The sequence below is a fragment of the Microdochium trichocladiopsis genome (genome assembly GCF_020744255.1).
Source record: "Microdochium trichocladiopsis strain MPI-CAGE-CH-0230 chromosome Unknown B0I36scaffold_3, whole genome shotgun sequence".
NCBI classification, from domain to species: Eukaryota; Fungi; Ascomycota; class Sordariomycetes; order Xylariales; family Microdochiaceae; genus Microdochium; species Microdochium trichocladiopsis.
In genome coordinates, this window is record NW_025763546.1 from 2,099,152 (window position 1) to 2,114,713 (window position 15,562).

Sequence of the window (15,562 nt, forward strand, 5' to 3'; positions counted from 1 at the left end):
CCAGGAGAGCATATCCATGTCAGTCGGACATGATGGGAGTCATATATTGCCCTCCAAGTCTCCGTGCAACACCCGCTCACTTATACCGGGTTTTCCGAGCAGAAGGTGGCACACTAGCGCCAGGCATTCTATCGTCTAAGCAAGACTCTCTAATGCATACGACTTGAGTCCTTCATGTGCGCAACACGAAATTTCACTTGGCGAAATCACAATCTTACCAAGGTATAGAGTTCCTACTCCATGACGTATCGAGGGAGGCCAGGCCCGGCAGTTCCGGTCCTCCGTCAAACCACAAAAGTGGGACCCTGCCGGCCCTCCGCTTGCGGGCGGGGGGAACGTCTTCCCACGCGTGGGGTCGGGTGTTTTCTCTCTCCGGGACTTGCAATCTTCTTCTTCAGAACAGCCCCGTCCAGCCATAGAATAGCCCCTGCATATCCAGCACAGCCTGTGGCTTCAAGATCGACACAGCAATATCTATACGCGCACATACAAGAAACTCGCGATGCCGCTTGGTCCGCCTGTCAACCTGCCCAAGTGGTTAGTAAGCCAGCTGTCCATCGCCAGACATCACATATCCGCCGCACCTGAGTCTCAAGATACATATATGCATATGCCGTCACGATATATCGAGTCGCACGAAAGACTAATAAAGGCCTTGGTGTCTGTCTCGCAGGCTCGAGGAGAACTCACACCTCCTCAAACCACCCGTCAACAACTACTGCGTGTATAACGAAGGCTTCACAGTCATGGTCCGTCACACTCATCCCTTCCCCCCAAAGTCCCTCCCTTCTCATCGTCACACGTACAGTTCCTAGGTGTCTCCCCCCTCTCTTTCTCACACACACACACTTACACTTAAACTCATACCAACATCAACTATCTGTCTCCTCTCACTTCCATAGAAAAAACGTTGGCTTCATCGCCCCTCTTCTCTTACCTCCGCAATCTATACTCACACAATTTTCCCGCTGGGCCAAAAAAAAAACACCAGATCGTAGGCGGCCCCAACGCCCGCACAGACTACCACATCAACGAAACCCCAGAGTACTTCTACCAGCACAAGGGCGCCATGATGCTCAAGGTCGTCGACACCGTCCCTACTGCTGCGGCTGCTGCTGCTGCTTCTTCATCTGGCGCTGGCACCACCACAAAGCAGGTTTTCAAAGACATCATCATCCGCGAGGGCGACATGTTCCTCCTCCCCGCCAACACGCCGCACAACCCCGTGCGCTTCGCCGACACGGTCGGCGTGGTGCTCGAGCAGCGCCGGCCCGAGGGCAGCCTGGACCGGATGCGCTGGTACTGCCAGTCCGACACCTGCGCCGGCAACAGCACCGGTGGTGGGACAGAGGCAGAGGCAGAGGCTGAGGCTGAGGCGCCCACCATCGTCCACGAGGCGAGCTTCCACTGCACGGACCTCGGCTCGCAGATCAAGGAGGCCATCGCGGCCTTCATGGCGAGCGACGAGAAGCGCAAGTGTCCCCGGTGCGGGACGCTGGCCAGCTCCCTGCCCAGGGAAGGGTCGATCCAGGACCCGAATCTTGTTTCCGCCGCTGCTTGAATCCCCCCATCCCCCACGCACACTTTGGGGATCACGTTCGCCAGAGTTCAGCAAATAGGCTCAAGATGTGAAGGGAGGTTCAAACCAAAGTTGCCATGATTATTATGCTATAACTACCTATAACTATGCCAAATCCTCGTACGGTCTCGATCCTGAGCCGCGTGTATGCTTTTTTGTAAGAATTGTGTGAAAACAAATGCGTAACTATACAATTGGTAAAACATGGTGGCGGCTTCTGACCATTCCTGCCCGTCTTAGCCGCCCGACGTCGAAGAACGGCTCGCGTGAGTGTGTCGAACTAGTCGGTGTTCTCGAAAGACGACCTCATATCTTCATTTGCTGTCATCTCAGGGTGCATTTGTCGTGTCGCGTATATGGGTTGACGAAAAGACACGAATTATTTCTTGAAGTTCACCCACTCGCACCGACAACCGCCCGTCCCTCCATCAATCCCACCAATCGAAGGATCGCGCTGAGCCATAGGGTTGACGAGCCCACCGCCAAAGCCACGATCGGCTATAATCAACTTGGCGTCCGTGGTATTGACGTGCTTGTCCTCCGTCAGCCCCCAGTAGTAGTCGATCTTCTGGGTCGGGTCACCTCCGTGCATATCCTCAGTCACTGTCACAGGGTACGGCATCGTGCCTGGCTTGGAGAAGATCGATGCCCCCTCTGTCCCCGGCGTCGTGCCGTTCCCGAGCAGCTGTGTCGTGTTCTCCTTGCGCGTCCAGATCTGTACGAGGAAGCGCGCCTGACCAAATACCACGAGATAGTTCGCGTCCTCCCGAGGCGCGCCGCCATCGCGGTCCAACGGGCTTGCTCTGACTTTGTCGTTCATGAAGATGGTCTTGTTGAAGTATGTATAGAAGCCGTAGTGCTCGGTTGGCAGGCCACGGTCAAACAGGCGAATTGGCTGCTGGACCGGACGAGGGAAGAGATGGGCAGGCGCAATGGTGCCATCTGCTTTCAGCCCAGGTCTGGGAAGCTGGTCGGCAATGTCAAAGTCGGCTGTGCCGTTGTCGCCGCCTGAGCCAATTTGATTGTTGAAACCTTGGCGGCGGGCCAGTACATTGGGTCCTACGGTCTCGTTCACAGAATGGAGAAGACTGATGTAGAACGGCGTCGCCTCTCCAGCCTTCTTCTCGGAGACGATACGGTCGGTAGTATTGCCGAGGAAATCCATGTCCTTGAACTTGGGCGGCGCTGGGCTCGGTGAGAATCCCATGGTAACGGGATCTGCACCGTCGGGTACACTCCAGGAGGCTTGTGTGTGGTTATCGAATTGGACTTGGAAGATGAACTCGGGCTGATTCGCGGCGAATGGAGCAACAGAAGCGTGCTCCTCCTTTGGAAGGGAGCAACTCCATGACGTCTTCGGTGTCCCTTGGTGCATGCAATCCGAGAACGCCACAGTGTTGTCCGGACCGGACATGGTGAGCACACCCGTCGGCATGGGAGGGAAGTTGGTCAAGTTGAGGAAGACAGAAACCGGCTCTTCTGTGTGCGTAACGATGGCCTTCCGAGTGAGAACTACAGCCAGCACGATGGCGAGAATGACGAGCGCCAGGAGACCACCAATGACACCCAGGCAGATCCGTCGTCGCTGGCGGCCTTCACGGCCCGTACGACCCATGCAACCATTCTCAGGCATGCAGCCACGGCCTCGCCAGAAGCCGCCGACCTTCCTTGCAACCACATCTTCCTTCTCGTGGCGTCGCCTTTGCCGCTCGGTCTTGTTGGCGCGTCCGCGGGCCTCGAGGAAGTGATCGCCTGGCAGGCTGCCGGGCGCACGGTCTGGAAGTGCCGTATGACCGAGAGCAGCAGGAGTAAGCGGAACATCGGAAAGACCGACCGAACCCTGGGAGGTCATCGTTCCAGGCAGCCCCGGTGTCGACGGCCGTGGCGATGCCACGCGTGCTTGTTGAGGGAAGAGCTGTGCAGGTGGTAGCACGACGCCATACTTGACCTGCTCTTTCGGAGGCGAGTAAGGTGGAGGAAGCTCGGGTGCAAAAGCGGCAGTGTTGCTGGCTGATGATGTCGGTGCCTTTTCGGCTGTGCTCTCGGCATTGCGTTGCGTCAAGTGACTGGTAGAGATAGGGGCAATCTTCTCAGACTGCTGGACCTCAACGATCCGGGCTGGGATTGCTGATGAACCAGACGTTTCTGCGTTCTTCTCATTCGAGTGTTTCCACCATTGCTCTGTGGAAGGCGAAGTGGTGGACGTGAGGTCGTGAGGAGTCTTTGCAGAAAAGGGGGTTGTAACGTGATCCCACCAGCCATGCGACCTGGACGCGGCACTGTCCGGAGTCATCGCCGTCACTGGTGGCCGGAGAGACTTTCTTGTGGCTAGCGGACTGCCGTCCTCCTCAAACAGAGTACATGGGGTGTCGAGATCATCATCCTCAGTCACTGCAGCATCCCCTGTCTGCTTCAATCGGCTGGTGGCCGGCAGCGGTGGTGCCGTGCCTGGCCCTTGAGCAGCAGCAATCGGAGGAAAGGTCTGGAGACCCTGTTGAGGAGAAATGCTGGCTTCTGTGTCCGGCGACCACACGGAGCGCAGTTGTTGTGGTGAAGAATTCGAATGGGCCTGGCTCTGCTGGCCCGGAATATGTGAGGCGCCGAACATGTTGGCTGGTGTCTCCAAGACAGCAGTCCATGGACTGACTTGATGGGATGCTGCGTTGTTTTCGGGCACCGCGATGCCAATCACAATGGGTCTTTCAGCAGGAGACAGATCTGCTGACGGGCCACGGCCGTGCTTCTTGACGCTCTTGTTGAACCGGGAATAGCCTTGCTTCTTCTTGAGCCACGAGAAGCTGCCAATAGAGGCCGAGGTCGGCTCTCCTTCGAGGGCAAGAAGGGCAGCAGTGTCTACGAATTTGCCGCGCTTGTCCTCCCGAGCGCTAGCCAAAGCCGACTTGGGGCCCGATGCTGCTGGTCTTCTGAACTTTGACATGTCAGTGACGAGCTTGATGCCAGCTTTTGCGTTCTGGGCCTTCTGGCGGCCCTTGGATTTGATACGAGAGGGGCGTTGGACTGAGTATCGGCTCTGAGGACCACGGAGCGTAGTTGTATCCTCCGAGTTGGGGATGGGGGTGATAGTGCTGTGGTGAGCGTCTGGTGAGGTCGACGTGGTCACTTTGCAGTCATCCTCGTCTTCCCAGTCCTCCCACTCGTCCTTCTGGTGGGAATTGGCGATGGTTGCCATTGCTAAGGCGGCTAGTCGGTGGCCTCTTGTTATTGATGAAAAGTTTCAGACGACTGAACGGATTAAAGGGAGTATGTGTATATATGTTTGTCAAGGCAAATGACGCTTGGGGAAGAGAATACAAAACTCTGGGGCCGGCCAAAGAGTTTGTGGATATGAAAAGAGCAGAGTCTCAGGGGCAGAAACGTTCGTCTGGCGTGCAGAGTAATGAGGTGATCGAGGCTGTTGATGATGTTTGACGGAAGGAGTGTCAAGATGAACAAGCTAGGAGTCAGGCGTGACTGGACGTGCAGAGGACGGCACAACGATGGCAAGTCAACTCCAGCACCAAAACAAAAGAAAGAGTAAAGGCCGCGTCACAAACACAGGACGACAGTTCCGACGGGAGGAGAAGCAGGAGATTCAATTGTGATTTGGGCAGGCATTGGCAGAGACGCGGTTTTGAGGCAGACGGCGGCTGGCCATGGGCCACCGTGCCACGCAAGCGCGGCCAGCCCGCGAGGCCGAAGCAACAGTGTCGCCACGTCGTCTGGCGATGGCTCTGGCGAGGCCATGGCGGCGCTTGAGTGGACGGCAGGAGAGGACGAGCGACATGTCCTGTGGAGCAGGCGACCGCGGATGGCCGGCGCGGGACGAATGGCAGGCCATGGAGTGCTGGTGGTGATGCGCGAAACAGATGAAGCGTTGGAATAGGCGCCGGAGGGGAGGGCTGGGTCGATGCTGATTCGCCAGGTGGCCCCTGCCGCCGGTAATGTGGTGCCTGGGCTGGCTGCAGGCCGGGCGGCAACGAGTGGCCCTGCTTGCGCGTCCCAGGCCAAGCCAGCTGGGAGGTGTCTGTTGTGCAACAATCTGGGACACGGAGGGAAGACACAAAGATGAGACGGCACGGGCAGAGATGCGACATGGCGAGGAACCTGCGCTCTCGAACAGGATGCCGTCAGCCAGCGATCGAGGCCGGATCTCGGTGTGGGAGTTGGCATCCCGGGGCCATCCCATCCAAACAACGAGCATCCTTGCAGGGCGGGTGGGATGTCCACCAAGGCTGCACTCTGTTGGCGGGGTTGTGTGCTGCCAAATATAGGCCGCCTGCGGGGCGGGCAGGCAGGCCGTCACTGGCCGGACGGCAGAACCCTTATGCAACTGGCAAGCCTCATGCAGCCCTTGAGCAAGAGTCCTCGAGGCTGTCACTGATTGCAGGCATTCGCATCCTTCCCTTTCCCGCCGGCGCCGACTCGGCCAAGTCTCTACCTACTTCCATCAATTACCACCTGGGTGAGCTAACAGTCGCAAGTGGGAGTTGCACGACCCCAGCTGCTCGATGGCCGACTCCAGGTCGGTCCAGCCGTTGTCAAAGAATGAGGCAACTAGCAGACGCAACCTCGGACGCACCATGTGGACGCCCATACCTTACCTTAGCTGCCGATCTCACTTGCTCGACAGACATCGAGCTCGTCGACAAGCCAGCCCGACAGCCGTGGCCTGGTTTCGTCACAAGGGCTGCCTGGGTGAGGTGAGCAGCCACCACCCAGCAAGGGTGCTTGCCTATCCCGGCTGGGATTCTTGCACTGCCCAGCCTCACAGGCCCATCCACGTTACCTACAATGCGCTGCGTCCTGACGCCACCACCATCAGCATCTTCCGTCACCTGACATCAGTGGACGAATATCCAACAAACATGCGCGTCCAAAAGCCTATCGTGGCCGCTCCCGTGGCCTACATCCTCGCAAGACGCGCCTCGTCGACACCGCCCGATGGTCCGCAATGGCGCTGCGATTCTGTCTGGAACATGCTCCGGCCCGTTGCTTCCGACAACCCCCGGGAACATTTCCCCAGCGAATGGAGCCTGTGCTAGCGTCACCCGTCCGCTATGTCCGCCAACTTGGCGTACCCTCTCGCCTCTCCTGACCCAGCGTAAAACCAGGGAAGGAGTCCCTTCCAAGACTCCAATGCACCTCGCGCATGGTGGGGACCAGCACCCCCTCGAGCGATCCTGGACCTGTGGCTGCCCGGAGTTCGGAATGGGAGCAAAGCAATACTCTCCGTCCAGTCCAGAATCTCGTCGGCTATCCACGTACCCATGCCCACCCGATAAATCCTGCCACAGCGTCGGCGCCCGCACCGTTACATCATTAGCTCAGCATACTCAAGTAAGCCGGGCCAGACTTCGACCCTTCTGTGTGGTTAGGCTTGCGCTGAGCCACCACGAGCCTTGGTGCAGTCCCTCCGTGCCGAGGGCTGTCTTGCCGGACTGCCCGTCTCTATCTCCTCATCCCCCGTTTCGAGCCGCCAGGTCTTCCGGCTCCGGGTCTCCAATGCTCTGTGCCCGGCGACATGGGCCTCGCCACTGAACCGACGGGATGGGCGACACCGGAGGAATGGGCGGCCAACCGCGACATTATTGCCAACCTCTACATCGACGAGAAGCGGAAGCTCAAAGATGTCATGCGCATCATGCGCGACGAGCATGGATTTCATGCCACGTAAGCCTCGTGCCCAAACCCTCCCTACATGCGATTCTTCGCAGGCACGGGACGCCCTTGATGAACATCCTCACCTACAAACGGCGATATCGCGCCATAGGTCTCAAGGCGGAATGTACAAGCAGGATCATGACTAACCGCCAGACATGTGTGCCAGGGAGAAGATGTACAAAATCCGCCTGAACAAGTGGGGTCTTCAAAAGTATCTCAGGCATCAGACTCCCGACTCCTTCAAACATGGACGGCGGGCCCTAGGCAAGCAGGCGGAACAATTCCTCGATCGTGCACTGCCCGTTCAACAAAAGCGCCTGAGTATCGTGTCCGTGGAATGCGGCGGCACGGCAATTACGTCGCCCAAGCCGATGACACCACGCGTGCTGGCGTCCCCGGAGCAGTGGCGGTTGCCCGAAGAGTGCATCTTCATCGCTCACAATTACTTGTTCGGAACATTTGAAAGTCGCACTTGGACGCCACCGGCAAACACGGAACATTCGTTGGTCTGGATCCGTCAGGTCGCCATCGGATCCAATTGTCTTAGCCGCAATATGACGGATCTTGGGTTCTCCATGCTCGAGCTTTGCTTCGCCAACTTTCGCGCACGGCTCACGGCTGCAGAACCCCATCTGCTGTCAGATATTCTAAGCGCCCTTGCACAGCTTTCACGATCGTCAGACGAACTCGTGGACGTTTTCGTCAACTATGCGCTTGGCCTATGTACCATACTGTGTCCCATAAACCATCCTGTGCGGCAGCTCCTCTCAAATCTCCACAAACAGGGCTGGACCAAGATCAAGCCTCATTTACAGAATATGCTCGCTGCCTATTGGGAGACGGCACGACTGCATGCCGACCCTCGGGATCCGTACATCGATTTGCAAGAAGGCCACATTACCTTCCTAGGAACAATCGCGGGCTGGCTTCATCCACATCATGCAGTGACTTCGATACAAAATATCCTGCGGCGGCGGAAGTTACAAGGTCTCGTTGACCCTATAACAGACCAGCAGATACACTCTGACCTAGTCCTCATGCTCTACCATTCCGGCCAATGCGAAGAGGCCAAAAGCTTAGCCCTCGAGATGGTAGAAAGCAAGCCCATCTATCCTTCGGCCGTGACCAATTCTCATGCTATTCTTGCCCAGGTGGCCGAAAAGGACGGCGAGATTGACGAAGCCATCGCATGGGCCCGCAAGAACTTCACCTATGCAATGGCGACGTGGGGTCCCGGGTACCACCGCACTGCGCAGACCGTGTTGGAGCTGATATTGCTCCTCCGCAAGGCAGAGCAGATTGACGAGGCTCGGCAGCTCGTCCAGATATTCGACGTTTCGTGGGAAGAGTTTTGCAAACAGCTAGAGAAGTCGGAGACATTGATGAGTCGCGGCAAGCGGTTCAAGGCGCGGCCCAGCCTGCTGTTCATCAAGGGCTTCCATGCCCGGTTTCAGCAGGCATTCGACGAAATGGAACATGGCGAGATGATCAATCGTACCGACGTAGGGTCTCAGACCCCAAGTCCCAACTCTAGCGCCTCGTTGTCAAGGAGTGGTTCGGAATGATGGCATGTTGGGTAGGAAGAGATGAAAGGTGCAAGGTGGTGATTCAGGTACACCTCACTACCACTGAGGGAAAGACCCGACGTATACAGAGACCTCGAAGATAGGAGCATCCATATGCCGACCTGGATGTATGCTTGCCCATCGACCTGTCCGCGACATCATACGCTGGAAAAGAAAGTAGAACCGGCAAGACGAAAAAATTAAATCAAGTCAAATAGGCAGGCAATCAACCTGGGGTGGCATGATCAATACGTGCATGATTCTTTTCAGAAAAGACTTCAGAGCTACACGCGTTGGAGAGACGTATATTTATCAATTACGATCATGAACTGCCCAGCATTGACTGTAGAGTGCATACAATAAAACGAGGAGCTCGCGTGTAAGGGTCCCACCACATTCGAAGCAATTCTGCTTGTTGACAGCCATAGAAGCGGTAGGCACCCCCGCGTTTTGTGAGTGCGGTCAACCAAGAACATTTTGCCCGTCCTTAAGCTTGCCTACGTATGTAAGCAGATCAGCTCCGTTCTACTGGTCACGTTGTCTTGATATATCGTCAATGGGACCTGGCAATTTGATGCGTTCGTGAGAACCACGGTATCCGCCATTCATTGATTACGAAATGATATCTTCTACAGCTCCTGCTTCGCTTCCTCGGGGGTCTGAGGCGCCCGTGCAGCCTGCAGTAACGCCAACAGGTCCTTGGCCCAGTCGCCGCCTTGCCCGTTCTTGATCACCGTCTTGAGGTGATGGTCCCAGCAACTCCCATCGTCCCAGCCCGCACCGCTCTGCGCGGCAGTGCCACAGACGACGTCCGGCGTCGCTGCCGCCGCCGTGCTGCTGCTGCTGCCGCCCTCATCGTTCCTGGGCCAGACGCCCGTGACGGCACCGGCGTCAGTATCTAGGAACGTGTCCGCCACGATCCTCGCGACCTTGTCCTTGCGCGCAGCCCACGCCTCGTCGGGGGTCAGCAGGATCTGGAGGAACTGGCGCATCCCGCCGGAGGCCAGGAACTCGTCCCTAATCACGGGACTCTTCAATAGGCCCCGCAGGACGGCGAGGGTCAGGCGAGTCTGGTCGGACTCGAAGCGGGACTGGGCCGTGGACATGGACGAGGACGAGGACAAGGATGATGGGGCGAGGTTGTCATACAGGGTATCCTTGAGCGAGACGGGCTGCAGTCTGCACGACCGGTCCATCAGGCCGCCGGCGGCCCAGGACTTCTCGAGCGCGGCGAGGCTGGCCGGGTTATTCCTGATCGCGGCCGCGAGGATCGAGCTCGCCAGGAAATCGGGCCTCTCCTCCATGCCGGTCTTGCTGGCATCAGAGGTCTGCTCCATTGTGGTGTGGTACGCGTCCATGTCCCGCTCGAGCAGGATACAGAAGAGCGCCTGCACGAGGTCGGCGTCCTCGGAGATCTTGAGGCCATAGTACATGTCGTGCGACAGGTCCTCGAGCTCCGCAAGGGCCGGGACCAGAGTGCCCGCCTCGACGCCGTCGGGGAGGGCTACGTGGTCCTTGACGATGGAGCGGGAGTGTGCGAACTCGGTGTTCTGCTCGCGCGGCTCCTTGATCACGCCGTGGGGTTCGTAAGCCGGTGCTCCGGGCCTGGGGCCAGCTTGCCGTGAGTTGTCTGCCGCCTCCGAGTCTGGATGCTGGTCGACGAGGACGACGGAGTGGTCCACGGGCAGGCCCTCGAGTGCTGGGTCGTCTTGCTCGTTAGGGTTGTAGATCTTGGCGACTTTCTGCCCGGTCTGCATGTCAAGCTGCACGTGGAGGCCTGGCGGCAGGTCCTGGTCGTCATGGACGACCTGGAACTCGTGCGTTGCAGAGAAGATGCGAGGATAACATTCCGCCGGGTTTTCCGTGTGGCAGATGAGATCTGGCGAGTCTGCAGATGGCGATTGCTGTGACGCTGGTGGTGGTGGTGCAGCTGGGGCTGCGCCGGCGCCCGCAAGGGGTGATGAGATGAGGAGGACGAGGAAGGCAAGTGAGAATGTTGAGATTGTTGTCACGGCCCGACGCCGTTGTGGCCGCGTGAGTGAGAGCATTTTTTTTGCGTGTTGTGCAGGTTATGTGGGAGGTTGTACAGGCTGCGTGGCGTGATGCAGTGAAGCAAGCTTGTGAGCGTCAAATGTGCTTGACACGCAGTATTGGAAGATGATGAGTCTGACACAAGTATCCTGAAGGTGAATTACGATGTGATCAGGGCAGAGTGAGTTCCAGTTCCCAAGTACACGGGACAGTGAGTGTGTTGGAAGGAAAGCCCCCGCCGTGACGCACGATGATGGAGCAGTTGTGTGAGTGTTGTGCGATGTCTCTTTTGGTGGTCGTCGTCGTTGAAGCCTTATAAGTGGCGCTGTGTGCAGTGGTGGGTTGTGGGTTGATGTGGCCAATTTCCATGGTTTCTGTATTGGCCAGGTTGCAACTGGGACCAATGGACACGACGACGCAGAAGCTTGCAGAAAGAAAGAGTCATTCGCTCTTGTTGATGATGCTTGGGCCCATGCACATGGGCCCGGAGTCATCCGCCACGGCTTCCTAGCGTATCTACTGTAGCACGCAGCATGTTGGCAAAGAAAGCCTCTTTGAGAAGACGGGTATTGTCTTGTTGATCGATGGATGATTGTAAGTGAATGCCGGCATGCAAGCCCATGTCTCGATGCCTGCCGTGCAGTGTGTAGTGCTCTCAAGGTTACCCGGCACTCGTGGGCCACAGTCTCCTGCAGGCGGCTCTGAGAGCACTCCCAGGCGAGAGCAAACCCCCCCCCCTTCTCAAAGGTGGAGGCAGCCACTCCTGCCCTGATTGGCTGCCGAGCTCCCATCCAATCGAGACTGCCTCAATTCCAACTGCGAACCACTGACCTCACGGCACGCCCAGCGCAAGAAGCTCGCCGACGAACGACGACATCTGCAGCTTCGCAACGCTCCAATTGGCAGACCCCCTCGCACTTCTGCCGCCCTCACGACCCTCCCGAGACGACCACACAATGCAGGCCTTCCGGACAAGAGCCGCCTGTGCCGCCCGGCAGACGGCAACGCGCGCCTCTCCGCTGCGCTCTCGCTCATTCGCCTCCGACCATGGCCACGGCCACGCAGCGCCAGAGGTTGCCGAAGGCCTTGGTGTATGTATTCCTTCACTCTCGCGCGAGAGAGAGAGATCGTAGTCGCGCAGTGACTCGGCTCGAGGTCACGGTGGCAAGGGGGAAGAAGAAAAGGCTGGACTGACACGCACGCGGCACACATAGACTGCGTTCTACGTCTTCGTTGGCGCCATTCCGCTCTCCATTCTCGGATACCAGATCACCCGGCCCGGCAAGGACGGCGAGCCGTCAAGCATGACAAAGTGGCTCCAGGGCTTTGACGCCTTCAACGAGACCGAGCGCCGCAACACCATCCGCACAAACATTGTCGAGGAGGCCGCACACGACAAGCACCTCTTCTACTACGGCCAGAGGAACCAGCACGTCGAGCTCAAGATGCCCGAGTATGTCTACCTTGTTTTTTGTCTCTCCAAGTAGCATTGGGGGAAGTAGTGGTTTTTAGTTGCATGAGGACCAAACTTGAGTGGGACGGGATTGCGCATATATGCGACGGCACAAGCGAATCTCGAGGCTTGGCTAGAGACGTTTTTGTTTTTACCTTTTTACCCGCGCGGCGCAGACTAACCTTGATGTCCAATGCAGGCTCTTCAACACTGGCTCGCCATACGCAAGACCTGCCGGCCACCGCGCCGCCAACCTCGAAGCCGTCACAGAGCACTACCGGAAGCAGTACGAGGAGGAGGAGGAGCGCAAGATCCAGAAGCTCGCCGCCCTCAAGAAGAACGAGTCATCATGAGCTGGCGATTAGCGAAGGTCTGGGATGAGCGGCGGGACAGTTGGGTGAAGTCACCATTAGAGCGAGAGAAGAGCATATGAGGGGGAAAGGTGTACCATACCAGCAGCGAACGCACCGGATGAGCCAACAAATCTGGAGGAGCTTTCAAGAGACTTCCGACCACAAAGTATATAGACGTGGAAGAATCTCTGAAGCTGCTTGCAAGTAGGCACACAAGAAGATGCATCGGGTCTCGGTAACCCAGCATGGTCAAAAAATTCCCATTTGTATTTCCATCGTCTATGGATGGGGAGCTTTGCGCGCCAATATGATCCCCTGTGCTTGCTCGTACACTTCAATAGGAGAAGCTGGAGAACAGTGTAACGCAACCTAGCTCTCTGGCTAGTGTCTTGTTGGAGTCGCTAGGGCAAGAAGGAATCACCACATGTCGCATCTTCTCTAAGCCCATCATCATTGTTGCCACACCGACGCTCGGGTTTGACAAAAGTCACTCGACAAGTGGTAACGAGTACACTCAAACGCCTCGCAAAAACATCGAGACTTGAGCGATTTATCAAAAAAGAAATCGCCATGGGACAAAAGGTTCCGTTCAGGATATACAGGAATAGTCCTACCGCGGCCTCTTGAGCACATCATCTCCCGGCAAGTGAACGCCAGAGAGAATGTCGCATTCGCCAGACGCCACTTTGTCCTCGAGTCGATCATGCACCCGACACTTATTTTTGTGTGGTGCCTTCTGGATCGATGTGCAAGAGTGGCTCGCTCCATGAGCAGCAGATCATGAACTGGCATTGTTCCAAAACGATGGACCCGCGCCGCTTGGTTTGGATGCACATAAAGAGAAGTACATCTGGAAAAGTGGAAAGGTAACATCAAGATATATTATGCGGGACATGGAAGTGGGGAAGACTCCAGAGGACCATCTTGGTACGCATCGACGCTTGCGAGATATCAAGGTGACAAGGCAAAAGTCCTTGAACCTGGGCACACAGAACAACAGATGCATAAATGGCTGGGGCGGCCCGGGCGCCAACATCATCTCCCACGAAAGATTCGCAGCAGAACAGAGCACAAACACAATACGATACTGGTATTGAAGACGCTTTGAGAATTTTTGTTCCTTTTTTGATTTCTCTGCTCATAACAAGCAGACCCACGCATGGGACAACGCGTTTTCATTTCGTCGTCATCCTGTGCATCGTTGCCGGTAGCGGCATTGTTTTTCAAAAGCTCAACTACCGAGTAGTAAAAAAGACCATCCCGTTCGCCTGTACCGTATGATGAATGCAGCCATGATCTTTTTCCCTTTTCGCCAACATGTCCCCAACGCTCGATCGACTGTTTACTTGAGAGGAATGAAACGCGAAGAGTGGGTGGCACCGATACCGGGTCTGCCGTGCTTGACGGGCTTGCTGTAGAAGTTGTTAGCGACCTAGTGTCCCCTCGTCGACTATGCCGTCTGGAGAGTGTAGCAGAGGGTGGGAAACGTACTATGAGATGGAGAACTCGGCGAGGTAGTGGCCAACCATCTCGGGCTTGATCTCGACCTGGTTGAACTCCTTGCCGGAGTAGATGCCGATGACGCTGCCAATCATCTCGGGAACGACAATCATGTCACGGAGGTGAGTCTTGACAAGGTCGGGCTTCTCGTTGGGCTTGGCCTCCTGCTTGGCCTTGCGGAGCTTCTTGATCAGGCCCATGGGCTTGCGCTTCAGGCCGCGGTTGATCCGGCGGCGGGCGCGGGCGTGGACGACATCGCGGAGCTGCTCGGAGTCGAGGTCCAGGAGACTAGAGGTATTCGACTGTTAGTGTCTTTTCCTTTGAAGTCTGCATGGTTGTTGAGCATGTGTATGATTGCATAATGTCTCGTCCTCCTCTTTCTCGCTCTTCGATCCCTAGCACAGCAAAATGCGCAGTTGCCTCGCAGATGGTCTTCGACAGAGAAGGGCTGCGCCAGTCGGGATCGATGTTGTTGAGAGAGCGTGCCGTTTTCGGGACGTGGTGGTGGTGGTGGTGTGTGGGCGGTGGCTCAAGGCCGGTGCTCTGGAATTCATGGCGGAGGTGCAACATACGCATCAAGGTCGATGCCTCTGTAAGAGAACTTGCGGAACTGTCTTCTCTTCTTGATCTCGGCGGCCTCCTCGGCGTTCTGTTGGCGGCATAAAAACAAAATGTCAGTCCACCGTCGCATTCCTCATCGATCGCATTGGCGAAGCGCCCACGACGACATTGGGCTGTGCTCGCGGAGAGCAAGGACGATGTAAACGTACGTAATCAGGGTCGTCAGCCATTTTTGCGGATTGGGTTGTTGTGTCCGGGAGTGTGCTTCTCGATGGTTGCAATTCCTTGATCCAGGGAGCGCTCTCAGATTGTAGTCGTGCTGGAGGAGGATTTCGACGAGGGGGACCACTTTCTGGTTTTTGCAAAACCAGTAGCGAATTTGTGGTGTGGGGACCCATTGAGCAAGTGCAGGTCCTCGTGGTCGCGCATGGGTGGTCTGTGCACGTACTCCTTCTTGGAGTCCCAGGTAGGCGCAACCGCTCTTGGGTTTCCCGAGATACTTGCAGTACCTACGTACGTACATTTACGCGTATTTACGGCCGGAGCAACAGCTCCTTTCAACCCCGATTCTCGCCCCCCGGGCATGGCCCGAGGTGTGTCCCAGCACTATCCTTACACGGGGTGAGATGGATGGGCAACTGCTGAGGTATCCCGGTGCCAGAGTTCGACGATCTATGCGTGTTGGGTAGTCAGACAAGCGTCGTTGGCTGGCCGTCTTGAATCCGGCCGGCCACAGCCGCCAAAGCGTGTTGTCATTGTGAAGCATCTTGAGAAGATTTGATCTTGGAAGTCGTGGATCTCATGTCTTTCGTGATAGTATTAGTGGCACCATGACCCACTCTTGGCTTAGTCCTTCCGC

At 56.8% G+C, this 15,562-nt stretch overlaps 8 protein-coding genes across 8 annotated transcripts; 4 read left to right on the forward strand and 4 right to left on the reverse strand.

Moving 5' to 3' along the window:
• The first annotated feature begins 359 nt into the window (after positions 1–359).
• B0I36DRAFT_317848 (RmlC-like cupin domain-containing protein) lies at positions 360–1,716 on the forward strand. The gene is made up of 3 exons (XM_046153204.1): positions 360–537; positions 674–749; positions 992–1,716. The coding sequence occupies exons 1-3, from the start codon at positions 503–505 to the stop codon at positions 1,559–1,561; spliced, it is 681 nt and encodes a 226-aa protein (XP_046015295.1). The 5' UTR covers positions 360–502; the 3' UTR covers positions 1,562–1,716.
• B0I36DRAFT_317849 (uncharacterized protein) lies at positions 1,717–5,170 on the reverse strand. The gene has a single exon (XM_046153205.1). It carries the CDS (start codon positions 4,767–4,769, stop codon positions 1,959–1,961), a length of 2,811 nt encoding a protein of 936 aa, XP_046015296.1. The 5' UTR covers positions 4,770–5,170; the 3' UTR covers positions 1,717–1,958.
• On the reverse strand, positions 4,905–5,744 carry B0I36DRAFT_89474 (uncharacterized protein). Its single transcript, XM_046163541.1, has one exon. It carries the CDS (start codon positions 5,671–5,673, stop codon positions 5,041–5,043), a length of 633 nt encoding a protein of 210 aa, XP_046015297.1. The 5' UTR covers positions 5,674–5,744; the 3' UTR covers positions 4,905–5,040.
• A 603-nt stretch (positions 5,745–6,347) lies between these two features.
• On the forward strand, positions 6,348–7,254 carry B0I36DRAFT_89527 (uncharacterized protein). The gene has a single exon (XM_046163543.1). The coding sequence runs from the start codon at positions 6,521–6,523 to the stop codon at positions 7,115–7,117; it is 597 nt and encodes a 198-aa protein (XP_046015298.1). The 5' UTR covers positions 6,348–6,520; the 3' UTR covers positions 7,118–7,254.
• Positions 7,227–9,183, forward strand: B0I36DRAFT_317853 (uncharacterized protein). Its single transcript, XM_046153206.1, has 2 exons — positions 7,227–7,249; positions 7,414–9,183. The coding sequence occupies exon 2, from the start codon at positions 7,414–7,416 to the stop codon at positions 8,803–8,805; it is 1,392 nt and encodes a 463-aa protein (XP_046015299.1). The 5' UTR covers positions 7,227–7,249; the 3' UTR covers positions 8,806–9,183.
• Positions 9,184–9,187: 4 nt separating this feature from the next.
• Positions 9,188–11,196, reverse strand: B0I36DRAFT_89513 (uncharacterized protein). Its single transcript, XM_046163542.1, has one exon. It carries the CDS (start codon positions 10,851–10,853, stop codon positions 9,435–9,437), a length of 1,419 nt encoding a protein of 472 aa, XP_046015300.1. The 5' UTR covers positions 10,854–11,196; the 3' UTR covers positions 9,188–9,434.
• Positions 11,197–11,639: 443 nt separating this feature from the next.
• B0I36DRAFT_317856 (uncharacterized protein) lies at positions 11,640–13,008 on the forward strand. Its single transcript, XM_046153207.1, has 3 exons — positions 11,640–11,927; positions 12,051–12,289; positions 12,489–13,008. The coding sequence occupies exons 1-3, from the start codon at positions 11,793–11,795 to the stop codon at positions 12,640–12,642; spliced, it is 528 nt and encodes a 175-aa protein (XP_046015301.1). The 5' UTR covers positions 11,640–11,792; the 3' UTR covers positions 12,643–13,008.
• A 702-nt stretch (positions 13,009–13,710) lies between these two features.
• Positions 13,711–15,053, reverse strand: B0I36DRAFT_317860 (40S ribosomal protein S15). Its single transcript, XM_046153208.1, has 4 exons — positions 14,913–15,053; positions 14,715–14,791; positions 14,134–14,430; positions 13,711–14,054 (listed from the first exon to the last, which is right to left on the reverse strand). The coding sequence occupies exons 1-4, from the start codon at positions 14,931–14,933 to the stop codon at positions 13,985–13,987; spliced, it is 465 nt and encodes a 154-aa protein (XP_046015302.1). The 5' UTR covers positions 14,934–15,053; the 3' UTR covers positions 13,711–13,984.
• Between the last annotated feature and the right edge of the window lie 509 nt (positions 15,054–15,562).

Excerpts from the sequence above, each read along its gene's own strand:
- B0I36DRAFT_317848 (XM_046153204.1), top strand. The coding sequence starts at position 503 with ATGCCGCTTGGTCCGCCTGTCAACCTGCCCAAGTG. Across the intron at positions 538-673 it reads CCTGTCAACCTGCCCAAGTG|GCTCGAGGAGAACTCACACC; the intron begins GTTAGTAAGCCA and ends TCTGTCTCGCAG. Across the intron at positions 750-991 it reads ACGAAGGCTTCACAGTCATG|ATCGTAGGCGGCCCCAACGC; the intron begins GTCCGTCACACT and ends AAAAAACACCAG.
- B0I36DRAFT_317849 (XM_046153205.1), bottom strand. The coding sequence starts at position 4,769 with ATGGCAACCATCGCCAATTCCCACCAGAAGGACGAGTGGGAGGACTGG.
- B0I36DRAFT_89474 (XM_046163541.1), bottom strand. The coding sequence starts at position 5,673 with ATGTCGCATCTCTGCCCGTGCCGTCTCATCTTTGTGTCTTCCCTCCGT.
- B0I36DRAFT_89527 (XM_046163543.1), top strand. The coding sequence starts at position 6,521 with ATGGTCCGCAATGGCGCTGCGATTCTGTCTGGAACATGCTCCGGCCCG.
- B0I36DRAFT_317853 (XM_046153206.1), top strand. The coding sequence starts at position 7,414 with ATGTACAAAATCCGCCTGAACAAGTGGGGTCTTCAAAAGTATCTCAGG.
- B0I36DRAFT_89513 (XM_046163542.1), bottom strand. The coding sequence starts at position 10,853 with ATGCTCTCACTCACGCGGCCACAACGGCGTCGGGCCGTGACAACAATC.
- B0I36DRAFT_317856 (XM_046153207.1), top strand. The coding sequence starts at position 11,793 with ATGCAGGCCTTCCGGACAAGAGCCGCCTGTGCCGCCCGGCAGACGGCA. Across the intron at positions 11,928-12,050 it reads AGGTTGCCGAAGGCCTTGGT|ACTGCGTTCTACGTCTTCGT; the intron begins GTATGTATTCCT and ends CGGCACACATAG. Across the intron at positions 12,290-12,488 it reads GTCGAGCTCAAGATGCCCGA|GCTCTTCAACACTGGCTCGC; the intron begins GTATGTCTACCT and ends TGTCCAATGCAG.
- B0I36DRAFT_317860 (XM_046153208.1), bottom strand. The coding sequence starts at position 14,933 with ATGGCTGACGACCCTGATTAC. Across the intron at positions 14,792-14,912 it reads TGGCTGACGACCCTGATTAC|AACGCCGAGGAGGCCGCCGA; the intron begins GTACGTTTACAT and ends TGCCGCCAACAG. Across the intron at positions 14,055-14,133 it reads GCCGAGTTCTCCATCTCATA|CAAGCCCGTCAAGCACGGCA; the intron begins GTACGTTTCCCA and ends CAACTTCTACAG.